This window comes from Fusarium solani, assembly GCF_023522795.1.
Source record: "Fusarium solani strain SB1 chromosome Unknown bctg00000010, whole genome shotgun sequence".
NCBI lineage: Eukaryota > Fungi > Ascomycota > Sordariomycetes > Hypocreales > Nectriaceae > Fusarium > Fusarium solani.
The window spans coordinates 2852101-2866642 of NW_027072147.1; the positions used below are offsets into that span (position 1 = coordinate 2852101).

Sequence of the window (14542 nt, forward strand, 5' to 3'; positions counted from 1 at the left end):
GAGCAACTCCTTCTAACCCAGATGAGAGAGTGTTGCGCCATTCCGGATACTCGGCCCCGGATAACACGGCTCGACACAGCCACTGCTCAATACGATTCAATGTACAAATAGAGGCATATCTCTTCCCTTGGCACTGCTTCTGTCTTTCAGCTATCATTCGCACCCGAGAACCTTTACTTGACACCAACAACTCACTCACAAGCCCCCGATGCAAGAATTCGACATGGAGAAGATTCAAAGGCGTCCAACGGAAAGAAACTGGGCGCAAAAGACCTTGGCGGCGAGTGGATACATTATTCCACTCCTCTTCTTTATCTCCAATATTCTTGAATGGACTCGAGCGCATGACGAGCATACTTCCAATCGCTATCTCATGAATGCCCTTGCCTTTCTTTCCCTGTTCAGTACTCGCCTTTCAGGCTATTAAGCCTGCTCACCGCGTCCTGGAATAATGGGGCATAACGTTTGGGAATGTAAAGTTGTGTATGTTCCGTCCAGGATGACCGGTCTTGCTTGCAAATGAAGGGACGTTTTGGTTAGGCCTTTTCTCCACCATGAATGAGAGCTTAGTCTAATTTGTTCATAGACCCATCCGACCTAGTCCAAGGTGCTGTGCTGTTGAACGATTGGACGCGAAATGATAGGCTTGATAGTTAATGAAAGATACCCAACTCTCGCTATTCTTTGTAATCCATTTGGAACCGGACTTGAAGTGAATTGCCCCTGCTCAATGTTTGTTTCATATTCCTTTTGACGCGTAGACAGCAATATCACTGCTGTGGCTTGGGATAGTTGTTCTCTATCATTTGCCATGATTGTTAGTGATAGCTGCATTGTTTGATGCTCTGACGAAGGAGGGAAGAATAACTGGGCATGATAACAAAAAACAAGTAATTCTCAACGTTGGGACAGAACTAGGACTATAGGAAGCCACGCCTATCGTACTCCTCTAAGCAAACTGTGCTAGATGTCTCGGATTTTAGGGCATCCACAATAGTTTATTGATGATGACTATGAAGCTCCTGCGTATCGCAACGCCCCGTTCAAATATTTCAACTTTGAAGCGCTTCTTGAACAGTAAAGTCAGAGGCGCTGAATTCTATCACCGAGAAGAACAATGTTTAGGCCTGGTAGTGAAATGACGTTCCCAGTCGTGGCAGTGGTCACAAGACCTAAAGTAAAGATAGATTGGTAAGCGGAGGCCGGATTACTTGTCAAGACAGCCATCACATCTAAACGCCAAACATAGGACAAGATATAGCCAATTCATTTTGATCGAAGGTGATAAAATTGCATCCCTCCGCGGAGTTTGATCTTATGCGACGCTTAACATACGAGAGATGGAGGCCCTATCGTAAAAAGCCAACTCAGCCTTATCCAGACCAGTTGTTAACAGACCAGTGGACCTACTACCGAGTTAGCTAACAGAAATAATAACAGTCACATCTGAAGAGGGTACTTACATAGTCGGCATCAATCTCTTTCAGGTCGCCCAGTCCGAGGTTAGCTGCGTCAACAGCGATTTCCCTCTTCAAAAGCTCAATAGTACGCTCGACACCCTCTTGGCCGAAAATGTTCGAGTACATGAAGGGGCGGCCAACGCCGACAGCCTTGACTCCAAGCGCCAGCAGCTTAAGCACGTCAGTGCCATAGCGGACACCGCCATCGGCGAAAACCTCAGTCTTCTTAAAGACCTCAGGTGCCTTCTTATAAATGTCCAGGGCGACCTCCAGGGCAGAGGGGGCACCATCGAGCTGACGGCCGCCGTGGTTAGAGAGGACGATAGCAGGCACCTTATGCTTCACGGCGAGCTTGGCATCCCTGACGCTCATAATGCCCTTGACAATGATGGGAAGATCAGTCATGGTCTGGAGCTTCTTGTAGTAGTCCCACTATATGGAAGTCAGTAGCTGAAAGTAGAATGGCAAATCATCTTGTGAACTCACGGTGATGTAACGGTAGGTAGAGGACCTAGGAATATCAAGTCAGCAGTGTTTATCAATGCAGAGAGTTCTACCTACGAGAGGCTGACATCAAGGCGAGCAGCACGCTGTCGAGTTCCAAAGGTAGGAGCATCAACAGTGAATACGAGAGCATCAGCCCCAGCCTTCTTGCTTCTGTCAAAGAGATCCTGAGTCTCGGTGTCGTTCGAAGTCAGGTAAAGCTACAGGATAAGCGAATGAAGCATGAAAACGATTCGTCGGGTATTCCTACCTGCTGGAAGACAACCTGGCCCTTGGCCTTGGCGGCGTGGATCTCTTCGATCGAGAGGGTGGCATATCCAGAAGGCTGCTTCATGTGAGCATGCAATTTGGAGCTTGTAGGTGTGTCCTTTTTCTTACGATGTAAAGGATGTTGCCCTCAGCAGCTCCCTTGACAAAGTTGAGCTCTGCGTTGGGGTGACCGTAGATGCCACTGGCGCAGGGGCTAATGTAGAAGGGAGCCGAGAAGTTATGGCCGAGGATCGTGGTACTAAACAAGAGCATGAGCTTACGTGGCCTTGACGAGCTACCGGGAGGCTTACGGAAGGGACTCCTCAATGTTGGTCACATCATTCATGACACTAGGGTTGAAGGTGTACCGATTGAACACTTCCATGTTGTTTCGGTAGGACCATTCACCAGCAGCACCATTCCGGTAGTAGGTGTAGTTCTGCAGGGGAAGATAGTTCCTCGCCGCCCAGTCAAAGTCAGGCAGGCCGACCATGGAGGTCAACTTGGGTAGCGTGCCCTGGGCAGTGTCTCCAATGACCTCTTCGAGGCCGGTATCGGGCTCGTTGAGGAATGGACGGGCTGCTAGAGCACCCGCCGCGAGGGTGGAAGTGATAAAGAAGGAGCGCATATTGAAGCTGTGACCTGAGAAAGGAATGACGGTTGCAGAGACCGGTACCGGAAAGGTGTGTTGGCTGCAGAAAGATCTTGTTGGTTTGGGTGTTCCGGTACCTTAATATATCGATCCGTGGTTTCGGGATCTTGTGACGATGCGCTCCCCAACGCCGATGCGGTTCCGAACCAACATGATTGAGTAATTAATCTGACTTGGCCGCGGAACCGAACCCCAATCATTATTGATCATCTGGATCCTTTACGTTAATGACGTCCTACCCGCGCGCCGCCCACTCTGTTTGCTACGAGGGATGTGACTGGGGTGTCGAGTTGATGAACCCGTTCATTAGAACGGATGAAGGAATCCACTATTTAAGCTTCATCTGTATGCTTTCTCATGCAACCGTTGAGCCCGATGGAGCCTGCGCCTTATCAATCAGACGATGCCAAGCCATGACAAATAATCCATGGCAGCTTTGTAACTGTGCAGGGACAAGGGGGGCACGAGGTCACTGCAGAAGGGGAGGCATTTATCTGATCTACAAGGATAATCTTTGCTGCAAGTTTTTACTACTTGTACAGTATCCTTTCTTGCTCCCCTAGACCTATATGCTACCACTTATGGTTGCAGTCTTCAGTCACGAGGCGGAGCCTGATGTTTCCACCATTAAACAAAGAGTAGAGCGTTACCTCGTTTACTAACCTGGGGAACAAAGTGGCCTTAAACCTCACAGTTCCAACTGCTTTCATCCCATATACGGATCCTTAATCGCGCAATTCGTCGGGTAAGTCTTGGCCCATGTCGCCATCTCGATCTTTACCTCCTGTTGCGTGGCAGATTACGAATTGCCCTCCGCACTAGAGAATCAGCAGTTTTAACATGCGTTTTATGTTCAAACTTTGTCGACCGCAATCTATTGTGCCACGAAGAGCTTGGGAGTCCTCCTCGTGGTGGGAAAGCGTAGCAATGGCTACTCCCTATTGTTGTTAGCCATCGCTATGGGGCTGAGCGTGGCGACCAGAGATGGCATTGATGGTACGCTCGCCCTTCTAAGTGGAGAGGAGAAGCTCCTCGCAGGAAACTCGGAGCCCGGTAAAGAGAGTGTGGGCCACACGTGGTGATGGTACCCGAGTGTTCCGGATCTCCAGAAGTAATGAAACACCAGACCTTATCCCTGTGATGATCGCGCCTCTCTAGTTTAGCCGACCTGTCTTATATCTAGGCGGAAGCCTTTTCTCTCCCTCCCAGCAATTCCATAACCCATCTCGACAAGGGCCACGTCACAGTGGCCCAAAGGTCACCTTTGGTGTTTACGAGACACTTCACTTCTATCGGGTTTTTGGGCCTCCACCTATTCATTGTTGTTTCCTAAGTTCTTGTGCCTCACTGCCTAATGGCCTCTTTCAGAGACGTCATCCAAACCGATAATGCCAAACCTCCCTCCTGCTTTCGGTAGAGGGAATGCTCATGAGTTTTCCTCGTAGACAAGGTAGCCAGAGGCCCAGAGGTTACGTTTCACAAACCCAAGCCTTGCAAGAGTGATTTAAGGCAAGGCTAGCGCGAAATAGTCCTTGAAGGGCGCTGTGCATTGTATTTCCATTGTATCGTGCCATCAATGAAGTAGTATCTCGCCTCCCAAACATACCGGGCGTAATTATCGACGTTGTTTCTATGCAAAATGGGCCCTTGTCATACCCGATCCTGCGTTATACTCCTTAAACAGGGCTTTAGCGAGGTCCTAGCTTTGCAAATGAAGGATGAAGTCAAGCCTCATGTCTGCGACAAAAATGCAACGGCCTCGAGCTGGTCGCAAGCTTCAAGCAAAGCCATCAAACCAACCCGAATAAAAGAAAACAAGAAAAAAAAAAGGAACAAATGTCAATTGAGATAGGACTAACATCGGTATCTGGCTAGACGATCATCGAGCACTCCGTGGAGAGCCGATCTAGCTCCCCATCATGCCCACTTTTGATTTCGGCATGATACCGCCTTGCCGGGAAGATACCGAGCTCCACTCCACCCACCTCACGGTTAGGTCTCGTTGCAAAGATGAGCTCAAAAGAGCATTTATCTGGGGTTGATTGGAGGAACTGGCTTCTAGTTCTGAAACCAAGCACCGAGAACATCGAATTTGCTAGATACGACATGCCTCGTCCGGCCTTTGAAGACCTCCCTCTGCAACAGGGCCACCCTCAGTTTTCTGCTTGGGGCCTCTGGGGCAAGAGTGATGAGCTCGGCACATTGAACTTGCTGACGCCTGAAGTGAGAAAGAATGCCGCGCGGGAGATTCAAACGGGCGACACAATCCCCCTCAGGTTCGTACTTCTTGCCTTCCAACATCCACGAGATTTGCTGCATCAGAATCGCCTGACACCCAGCAGTCTCCCAATAGATGCCTTTTCGCAGCCCATGAACCCAGTGCGCAAGCCTTGCTCCCACAGAATCATTGCCAAAGGCCACGCCAACGACGACGAGGTTTGTGCCTATCTTGTCTTTTGTGTCACAGGGCATTGCTGACATCCTCACTTCCCAAGCTGGACATCAACACCCAAGGCTCAAGTCACTGGGATGGGCTACGGCACTACCCTTACCAGTCAACCCTGGAGTACTATAATGGTGTCACGCAAGCAGACATATCTGGGAAAGCGGCAACCTTGAAGATAGGAGTGCATAACCTTGCCCGTTCTACTATCACAGGGCGAGGTGTATTACTCGACTGGTTTGGCTGGTCTCAGCAAAATGGCATCCGAATCAACCCATTTGCCGCCGAGGAAATCCCACTATCTCAGCTTCAGGCTGTGGCACAGTCTCAAAACGTCACACTTGTTTCTGGTGACATTCTTCTCATCCGCACAGGCTGGCTCTCCGCCTACCGAGCCCTTCCGGTCAACGAACAAGAGCGTCTACCTCATCGCCAGGTACGAGCTTCTTGTGGCCTCGAAGCGAGTGAGGAAGCTATTCGATGGCATTGGGAGAATGCCTTTGCAGCTGTTGCAAGTGATACCGTGGCCTACGAGGCTTGGCCCAGTCCTCGACCATGTGGCGTGGCGATGCATGAGGTGTTTTTGAGTGGATGGGGGATGCCTATCGGCGAAAGTTTCGATTTGGAAGCGCTGGCAGAAAAGTGCAACAAGGAGAAGAGGTGGACTTTTATGTTTGTCAGTGTACCACTGGATATTCCTGGAGGAGTAGCATCTCCCCCTTCCGCGGTGGCTATTTTCTAAATGCGGTGTGTTGAACTAACTTGGGAGTAAATGTCAACCATATTTGACTAGTCTGCACCATCTTGATCATTATCCTTCTTCTTTTGCCATCTTTTCGGCAGTAATTGATGACAGTGAAGCGAACCACAATCCCCTCATAGCTGGCGTCGAGATCACAGCGGCCATCGGAGTGTTAGTCGGAGACATATCAAGAACGGAAGGGACGTTAATGTGTGGTTTCTTCTTGCACTAGAATTATCAGAGAAAACGGTCTATCAAATACATGGTACATCTAATCTAATCTACAGCCACTCTGCCTTGTCTGAGCCCAATGGCTTTGGCATTACATCCCATCCAACTTGATGACCCTTGATGGTAGCGCTGTGCCTAATGGCCTGCATGGCCCCAAAGCCAGTATCCTTGGTCTCGTAGTAGTGTTGTGGTACATCATCGGGCTTCTCAAAATCCTTGGCCTCGAATCCAGTAGCGCCAGGGTATTGACCCAAGCTACGCAGATACTTCATCGTTCCAGCGAGAGAGGCGTCTACCCTCCAAGAACCTCCTTCAATGGCCTGTCGATAAAGAGCTGCAATAACGCCCGTGGCAAGGAAGTATCCGCCGGCGTGATCAAGAGCCTGGCAGGGAGTTGGGCGCGCTGCCTCGCCCTTGCCCGCGTGTTCGGCCTCTGAGATATTCATACCCGAGCAAGTCTGAACAAGCGAGTCATATCCGCGCCTGCCAGACCATGGGCCCTCGGGTCCAAATGCTGACATGTTGGCAAAGATCAGATTTGGGTTAACCTTGAGGAGCTGCTCCGGGGACAGGCCGTAGGAGGCCAGACTGCCTGGTCGGAAACCCTGGAGGAATACATCGCAATCCTTGACCAGTTGCAGAAGACGTTCCTTGTCCTCGGGTCTTTGGATGTCCAGTTGAACGGTTCGCTTGCCCCGGCCAAAGTCTCTGTCCATGGTGGGAAGGTCAGGAAGGTTGGGTGATGTGATCCAGATAACATCTGCGCCGTGGGCAGCGAGTGTCTTGCCACAGAGGGGAGCGGCAATGACACGACTCATGTCCAAAACTCGAAGACCACGAAGGCATCCGGACCCTTGAGCAGTCAATAGTCGATTGGAGAGACCCTTGTTATCTCCCTTGGCGAGCTGCTTGAGGGAGATGGGGGAATCGCTGAGGGCTTTAGACTGCGGTAACGAGTCCCACTGCTGATAGGATCTTAGAGCATATGTAGCAAGCTTGCTGTCGAGGGCGACATTCTCAAGATCGACGGCAGCCCAAGAGGCAATCTTCTGAGAAAGTTGATCACGAGTTGCATCCAGTGGCAACCCCATCAGCTCAAGTATGCCATCCCGGTGGTTGGGGAATGAGTCGTGGACGCGGACATGGCCATCTGAGGTCTTGTGAAGCCCGCCAATCGGGCCCCAGGGAGAGGGTGTAGGCTTTCCATCGAGGATGTAAAGCCTTTCGGACTTGAACTCGACGGTTGAATGCTCAGCGGGCACTTGAACATAAGGAACCGATGACCCGGCGCGCAAGGCTTCAATCTGAGCCGCTCCTAGCGCAGACAAAGCAATAGAGCTCTGGGCTAGGATGCCAATCTTGAATGAGGAAGGTAGTTGAGGCTTTCCATCATCCCCGGGGAGGTCGAGTGAGTCGGGCGCTTCGACAGGGAGGCCCAGACCATGCCAAATTTCTTCGACCACGTGCTTGGCCGTAAAGGAGCTTCGCCCGTGGCCTTTGACCTTGGCAATGCCGTTGGCTCTGGTAATGCCGTTCACCGTACCATTGCTCGCAGGCTTGAAGGCGGGCACCATAATGTTTAGAAGCGGACCATGTTGCTGCGTGCCAAGAGTATCCAACTCGCCTACACTTCCCTGGGCCCATGGCCGCTTGATAGTACACTTCCAGGCCAGTGCAGGCTCGAAGTACATGTTGGTAAGAATGTCCTCGTCCTTGACTTGGTAGAGCTTCTTGATGGTTTCGTTAGTCAAGACATTGGAGGCCTTGACACGATCGTAAACATGCTTCTGGTCAAACATGACGTCGAAAGTCATCTCGAACGGCCCGGAGTTCTTTGAGCGGATGATGCGTGCCAGATTCTTGAGCTCGGTGTTGTGGTTGGGGACATCTTTGGTAGTGAGGGGTGCGAGTTCTCCGTTGTCGAGTTCCTTGAATATCTTGTCTGCCAAGATCGGCAGAGGTGCAGTGGAAGCTTGCGAAGAGTCGACTTGGTGGCTTCTGATAGGAAACAAGGACGTCTCCTCTCCCTCGTTGAGGTCAACTAGGTGGTACAGGCTGAACTTGAAGACACCGCCAGCATCCTGCTCGTGAGGCGACAGAGGGCTCGCAAAGTTGCCTGTGGTAGCTACTTGGCCCGGATAAGGGAAGTGCAAGATGGAAGCCCTGACGTTGTTTGCGATGGTGTGGGACAGCTCTGATGTTGGTGCAACGACCTCACCCATGACGGCTATCTCATGAGGAGTGGACTTCTCGGATTCTAGTGGACCCATGACACCGTTCTGCCCGTAAACATGGTAGATGAGGCGGCACTTTTCTGACTGGTCGAGTTCAGGGAAGAGATTCTGCGAGTACAGACGAACCCTCTCCAAAAAGTCGTTGATCTGACTGATCAGAATCGGGTCCCGGATGCCGCCAATGAAGATGGTCCGGTAACCCAGGTGCGTGACGCCCTCGAGCTTCACCTGATACGGAGTCGTGATGAACTTTGCCCCAGAAACTCGACACGTCTTTTCCGTGATCTGTTCGTACGATGCGTGGTCGAGATCAAGCACACCTCCAGGACCAGGGAGGCGGTCGGGTCTTGTCTTCTCGTATAGCGTGTGCGCAGCAACTGACAGGGGAGTACATCTTTCTGCTGGCGACAGAGGTGTGAGATCAAATGAGTCCTTCCGCATGGTAGCAATCATGGAACGCCCTTTGGGAACGGCACAGATGCCGCCGCACTCCATGATCTTGCCCATATGCCATGCAACGTCGGGCAGAACGCCCTTGGAAATGGAGAAGGCCGCAAATGGAGCTGGGTCGTAACACCGGCCTCCAAGAATGATGTCTGGATCACTGCGCAGAGCCTCGATAAACCTGTTAGTTATAGTAAGTATCGTGCTCGTTTAACAAAGGGTTTGTCATTGAACTCACGGCTCAGCCCCCATCTGGGCGACGACATCGACGGCTGAGTCCACGTCTTCCTGAGTCAAGGGATCGACAGGACCACATGGGCCAACACGGCCATCAGCTAGACGCCCTTTGATGAGTTCTCGGTCCATTCCCGCCTCGATAGTTGCAATCTTGAATGAGTAGCCCTCTCGGTCGGCGATCTCGGAAACGATGGCGAGCATTTCAGCGACATGCTTATTGCTGCCATCGCCGCCCACAGAGCCAATGAGCACCTTGATCTTGTGGTGGAAGCATGCGGCCAGAATGGGTTCCAGGTCGCGGATATACGATCCTCGGCCACAAGTCATCTTGCCCATCCCAAGCTTGTATGGCCCGCCGTCGGTCGAGCCGCTGTCCACGATGATAGCTGTAGGCCTATACTTTTTGATGCCGTACCAGAAATGGTCTGAGTTGTACCCGTAGCCAAGCATGGCATTGGGCGTCAAGATGGAGAACTCATTGGCTGGAAGGCCATCTGGCTCTAGTCTTGACGGAGACATGGTGGGTGGTGAGTGCCAACTAACGGAGTGGCCTGCGAACAACTAGTGACAAAGTGCAAGCGTGCAGCAGCATAAGAGAGCCCAAAGTGGTGGGCAAAGACGCTATGTATGTTGACAGTAGGCTGGATGTGTGAATTGCCTCGGTACAAATAGAAAGCGGAGGACTTGGCAAATTCCGTCATCACCCTTCGCAATTCATGCCGTAGGAGGTGCGGCATCTCGGTATCTGCTCCGGGTGGCGCGAAGCCCGACTGACCAACCAGAGTTAAGTGACATTGCCAGGTATCGCGTACGGCATCATGCCGAGCCCTACTGGTCACCGTTCCCCGCCAACGAAGGTGGCGGCAGTTTAGTCTTTTCGGCTGTTGAGTACTGCAGCACAGGCCTCGACCAATCTGCTCCTTTCCACATTTCCCCATGTTCCCCGTACTCGTTCAACATCAACTCATCTCTGGGGAGTCTGGGGAGCGGGGTGGTTCATGTTAAAAGGCCCATCAAGCAACTGTCAGGAGCTCAAACATCTTCACGGATCCTCAAGGTTCTTCTCAACTTCAGCTCGAAACCAACGTCCTCCACATATCCGTATCCAGACTCGACATGCATCAACCAAACACAGCTCCTCACGCAGAAGCTGATCTCACCAAATCCGACATGGGAGCCAACCATCTCGAAGACGGGATCGAGAAGGGTGAGCATGAAGAGCTATCATGGACCCCAGAGGAGGAGCGTACTGCTGTCCGCAAGCTGGACTGGTGCCTGATCCCACTGTGAGTAGCCCATACCTCCCATCACCGCCGCTCACTCATTAACAATACGACAGGCTCGGATTTCTCTACCTCGTCTCCTATATAGATCGCGGCAACATTGGTAATGCCTACACGGCCGGAATGGGCGAGTCTTGGGGAATCACGTCCGGCGAATACTCGTGGATCGTGACAAGCTACTATATCGGTTACATTCTCTTCCACTGGGTATGTATCCATCCCTTCGAGCTGCAGGCGACTCAGTTGCTAATTCGCCAGCACAGCTCATCCTTCTGTGGAAGTTTGTCCCTCTCCGTCTGTGGACCGCCATGATGGCCTTTGGATGGGGAAGCATGAGCATGATCCAGGCCGGCACCAGCAACTTTGCCAGCATGATGGCTCTTCGTTTCCTCATTGGCGCATTTGAGGCTGGATTCGTACCCGCCGTGGCACTTTATATGACATTCTTCTACCACCGATCTGAAATGGGCCTCCGATACGGCTTGTTCATCTCATTCTCGCCCCTAGCGAACTGCTTCGCCTCAGCCTTAGCATACGGCATTGTCCACGCCAAGAGCGGAATTTCGAATTGGCAGTTGCTCTTTATCGTCGAAGGCATTCCGACTCTCTTTCTTGCCATCCTAGCCTACTTTTACCTTCCCTCCTCTCCAAGCACGTGCAGATTCCTCGATGCTCGACAGAACCAGATCATCGGTGCCCGAGCTATCAAGGGCCGGGGTCAGGACCAACAGGGAAAACTCAACCTCCGACAGGTCTTTGCAGCCTTTTACGACTACAAGAACTACTTGCAAGCCATCATCATCTTCTGCCTGAACACGGCCTTTGGCTCGCTGCCGGCTTACCTACCCACCATCCTGACGTCCATGGGTTACACCTCCCTTCGCGCCCAGGGACTCTCGGCTTGTCCCTATCTCTCGGCTTACTTTGTCTGCGTGTTGGCTAGCTTCTTCTCTGACCGTGTGCGAACACGAGGCATCTTTGTCATCATTTTCTCTGCGGTTGGCGCCGTTGGTTACATCCTTCTCGCCACGATTCACACTACCGGAATTCGCTACTTTGCAACTTTCCTTGTTTGCGCCGGGGTATTCCCTGCTGTGGCTCTGACCTTCACCTGGGTTACTGACAACCAAGGATCTTCATCCAAGCGAGGAGCTGGCTTGACTATCTTTGGAATGGTCGGCCAGTGCGGGCCTATCCTTGGAGCAAGGATCTTTCCCAAGTCCGAGGGTCCTTACTATGAGAAGGGCATGTGGATCTGCTGTGGTGTTTTGTTTTTTGCCTCTTTCGTTGCCATCATCCTGAGCCTGAGTCTGCGCTGGCAGAATCGTCAGCGAGACCAAAAGCACGGCAAGAGCGATATTGACCACATTCCCGAGGACATTGCGGATATTGGCGATGCCCATCCCATGTATCGCTACGTTCTTTAAGGGAACGAAGTAACGCCGCAGCTTCACATAGTGTGACTGTGTGAGTTGTGGTGGAGCGTCCGCGTTGTGCCCGTAACCACCTGGACGTGGAATGGCTGGATGTCTTGTATACCTACGATAGCTAAGCTAGAAACACAAATATCAAGATGCATTCATTCATCAAACCTTTTCTCTTGCCTCATTCTCCCTGCTCCTGTTCCCTTCTATACCAGAACTAATCTAATATCCCTGATATTGAAAGACCCGTGACTATAGAAAAATCCATACAAAGAGATTCTGCTTTTCAAAGATCCCCAGCACAGCAAGGGGATGCGCTACGAAGAATTGGCTGACTGAGAGGGGCTTAAATGGCCAAAGTCGACATACATAGATATTAAGGAGACTACCTCGTTACAATGCTCATCTCAAAAACCTGACTTCTTGGATAAGTGCAATTGGCTTTCTCATTGCAAAATTTGACTTCAAATACTGCAATCCCTAGCTGGTAGAGGTAGAAAGCGCAGTAAAAAAAAATGCAGCGAAACACTAAACAAATGATGCAAAACATCAGCTGTCCTTCAAACCGGCCGCTTTCCCCGCTTTGAGTTAGAAGAGCAGTGACTAAAATAACACAGGTTGTCTGATACTCTGTTTACATCACCAATACCTTGGTTTAGCGCATTCGGGGCCGAACCTGACGACAACGGGTTGTTGGCGAACGTTTCGGTTTCTCGGCATCAGATTCCGAGTGCTCTAGCTCCATCTAAAGGAGGAAAATCTGGGGTCATCCATCTGGGGTAACGACTCGCGTAGCGCGGAGTTGTTTCCGGGGAAATTCATCCATCCTTGTCAAGCAGCTGTAAAGCAGACTCTTGTCGGATTTCTCATAAGTGCCCGAGGAAAGCACCACGAATGAAATACAACTTTTTTATCATCACCACCTTGTTGGATACACTGCTTCTTTTTACATTGTCAATCATGTCAACCAAAATTACAAGCATCTTGACCTTGGTTTCTACCTTTGGTGGATTGGGCAGCGCTTCAGTGCTGCCATCCCACATCTCTGGCTTGTTGGTCGGACCCTCTATCGTCCAAATCAAACCTGCTCTTCAAAATGTATTTCCGGCTGAAAATTTCAACCGTAATGTTACTACAAGCTGGTGGGACACCAATGTTATCGATGGCCCACCGAGTTCCTCGGCATCGAAACTCTTGAGCAGTCTCAAGCAAGCGAACTTCATTGCGCTTGATGATAGATTTTACAAGGTAAGGCTTACATGAAACGAAAACAAGTGGTAAACTTCGCCAGCCATGCTGACATCTTTATCAGTTGCTTGATGTGAAAGACTACAAGTCGCAGAAAGACATTGAGGTCATCTTCGACTTCCCAGAGGGACCATCTTTTGCCAAACGAATCGTGCACGACGGAACAGTCTACTCGCCCGAATGCAACTGTATCTTCTTTGCAGAGCTACATCCCCCCAAGCAAGGCTACTCAGCAGATGCCATGCCTTGGGTGTGGCGGACGAATCTGAATCACACGCCCCCAGTCACAGAAAAGGTCTACCCTTCCCCACCTTTGACGATGGCTAATGGGGCGTATTACCATAATGGCAGTGTCTACTGGGCACAGGAAGGCAACCGGACTGTGCCCGGAGGCATCGTCCGCATGGATCCACTGAGTCTCAAGACTGAGGTGGTTTTAAACAACTTCTTCGGCCACCGTTTCAACAGTCCAAATGATATCGTCATCAAGCGTGATGGTGTGGCATACTTCACCGATGGATACTATGGCTACGACAACTTCAACGATACGCTCGAGCCAGAGCTAGCAAACGGCGTTTGGCGGTGGGACATGCATACTGGTAGCCTCCGGGTGGTGCTCGGGGCAGGTGGTGGACCATTCACGAACCCCAACGGAGTAGCTCTGAACCTGGACGAAGGCAAGCTCTTTATCACGAACCGGGGCAACACTTCAGACAATCCAGCCGGAGGGCGGACTATCTACCAGTATAGCATTTCTCCTACAGATACGGGGCTTTCGGACGATCGTGTTTTTACCTACGTGGATGCTGGCTTTCCAGATGGCATCAAGGCCGACAGTGAAGGAAGGATCTACGGAGCCGTCACAGGTGGTGTTCATGTATTTGACGCAGATGGCACTTTCCTGGGTATCATCCGGGTAAAGACGGGAGACGTTGCCGTCAATATGCAATGGGTGAAGGACACGCTTTTCATTGTGGGTAGAGGGTACCTGTACAGAGTACAGCTCAACACCACGGGCTCTCAGGCATATTAAGTCACTTGCAAGAAAGTCATTTTGACGCGGCGATCACCGGGGCTACCACCTCTTCCAACTTGGAAGCAGCGCAGATGTATAGGTCTTAAATCATAGCTGACTGGGGAGTGCACTGATTTGGGCCTGGTCATAAAGCACATTTCTTCTTACGCTTTCAACTTGCCCAATCAGACTGCCTCAGTTTATTATTTACAGACATATACTGCAAAGTTCCAAGATATAAATATTCGGATGCGTTTTCTCGCTTCTGCTCTTTACGAAAGGTAAAGGGATATCAGGCCTGGCTCGGTTGAACCAAGCTCCTCATCGGTATATATTAAGCCACTTGGTCTTATACAACTCGCACTTAATTAGATCC

The 14542-nt window shown here is 51.0% G+C and overlaps 5 protein-coding genes across 5 annotated transcripts; 3 read left to right on the forward strand and 2 right to left on the reverse strand.

Moving 5' to 3' along the window:
* Positions 1-1373: 1373 nt before the first annotated feature.
* On the reverse strand, positions 1374-2841 carry MRS44_015010 (uncharacterized protein; the record flags this gene model as incomplete). The annotated part of the gene is made up of 7 exons (XM_046278872.2): positions 1374-1406; positions 1464-1892; positions 1947-1971; positions 2022-2164; positions 2215-2289; positions 2343-2472; positions 2525-2841. 7 exons carry the CDS (start codon positions 2839-2841, stop codon positions 1374-1376), a joined length of 1152 nt encoding a protein of 383 aa, XP_046128108.2.
* Positions 2842-4875: 2034 nt separating this feature from the next.
* MRS44_015011 (uncharacterized protein) lies at positions 4876-6050 on the forward strand (the record flags this gene model as incomplete). The annotated part of the gene is made up of 2 exons (XM_065618625.1): positions 4876-5301; positions 5361-6050. 2 exons carry the CDS (start codon positions 4876-4878, stop codon positions 6048-6050), a joined length of 1116 nt encoding a protein of 371 aa, XP_065474697.1.
* A 281-nt stretch (positions 6051-6331) lies between these two features.
* Positions 6332-9715, reverse strand: MRS44_015012 (uncharacterized protein; the record flags this gene model as incomplete). The annotated part of the gene is made up of 2 exons (XM_046272272.2): positions 6332-9140; positions 9198-9715. The coding sequence occupies 2 exons, from the start codon at positions 9713-9715 to the stop codon at positions 6332-6334; spliced, it is 3327 nt and encodes a 1108-aa protein (XP_046128110.2).
* Positions 9716-10312: 597 nt separating this feature from the next.
* Positions 10313-11906, forward strand: MRS44_015013 (uncharacterized protein; the record flags this gene model as incomplete). The annotated part of the gene is made up of 3 exons (XM_046271381.2): positions 10313-10482; positions 10536-10686; positions 10743-11906. The coding sequence occupies 3 exons, from the start codon at positions 10313-10315 to the stop codon at positions 11904-11906; spliced, it is 1485 nt and encodes a 494-aa protein (XP_046128111.2).
* Positions 11907-12863: 957 nt separating this feature from the next.
* Positions 12864-14184, forward strand: MRS44_015014 (uncharacterized protein; the record flags this gene model as incomplete). The annotated part of the gene is made up of 2 exons (XM_046274158.2): positions 12864-13151; positions 13216-14184. 2 exons carry the CDS (start codon positions 12864-12866, stop codon positions 14182-14184), a joined length of 1257 nt encoding a protein of 418 aa, XP_046128112.1.
* Between the last annotated feature and the right edge of the window lie 358 nt (positions 14185-14542).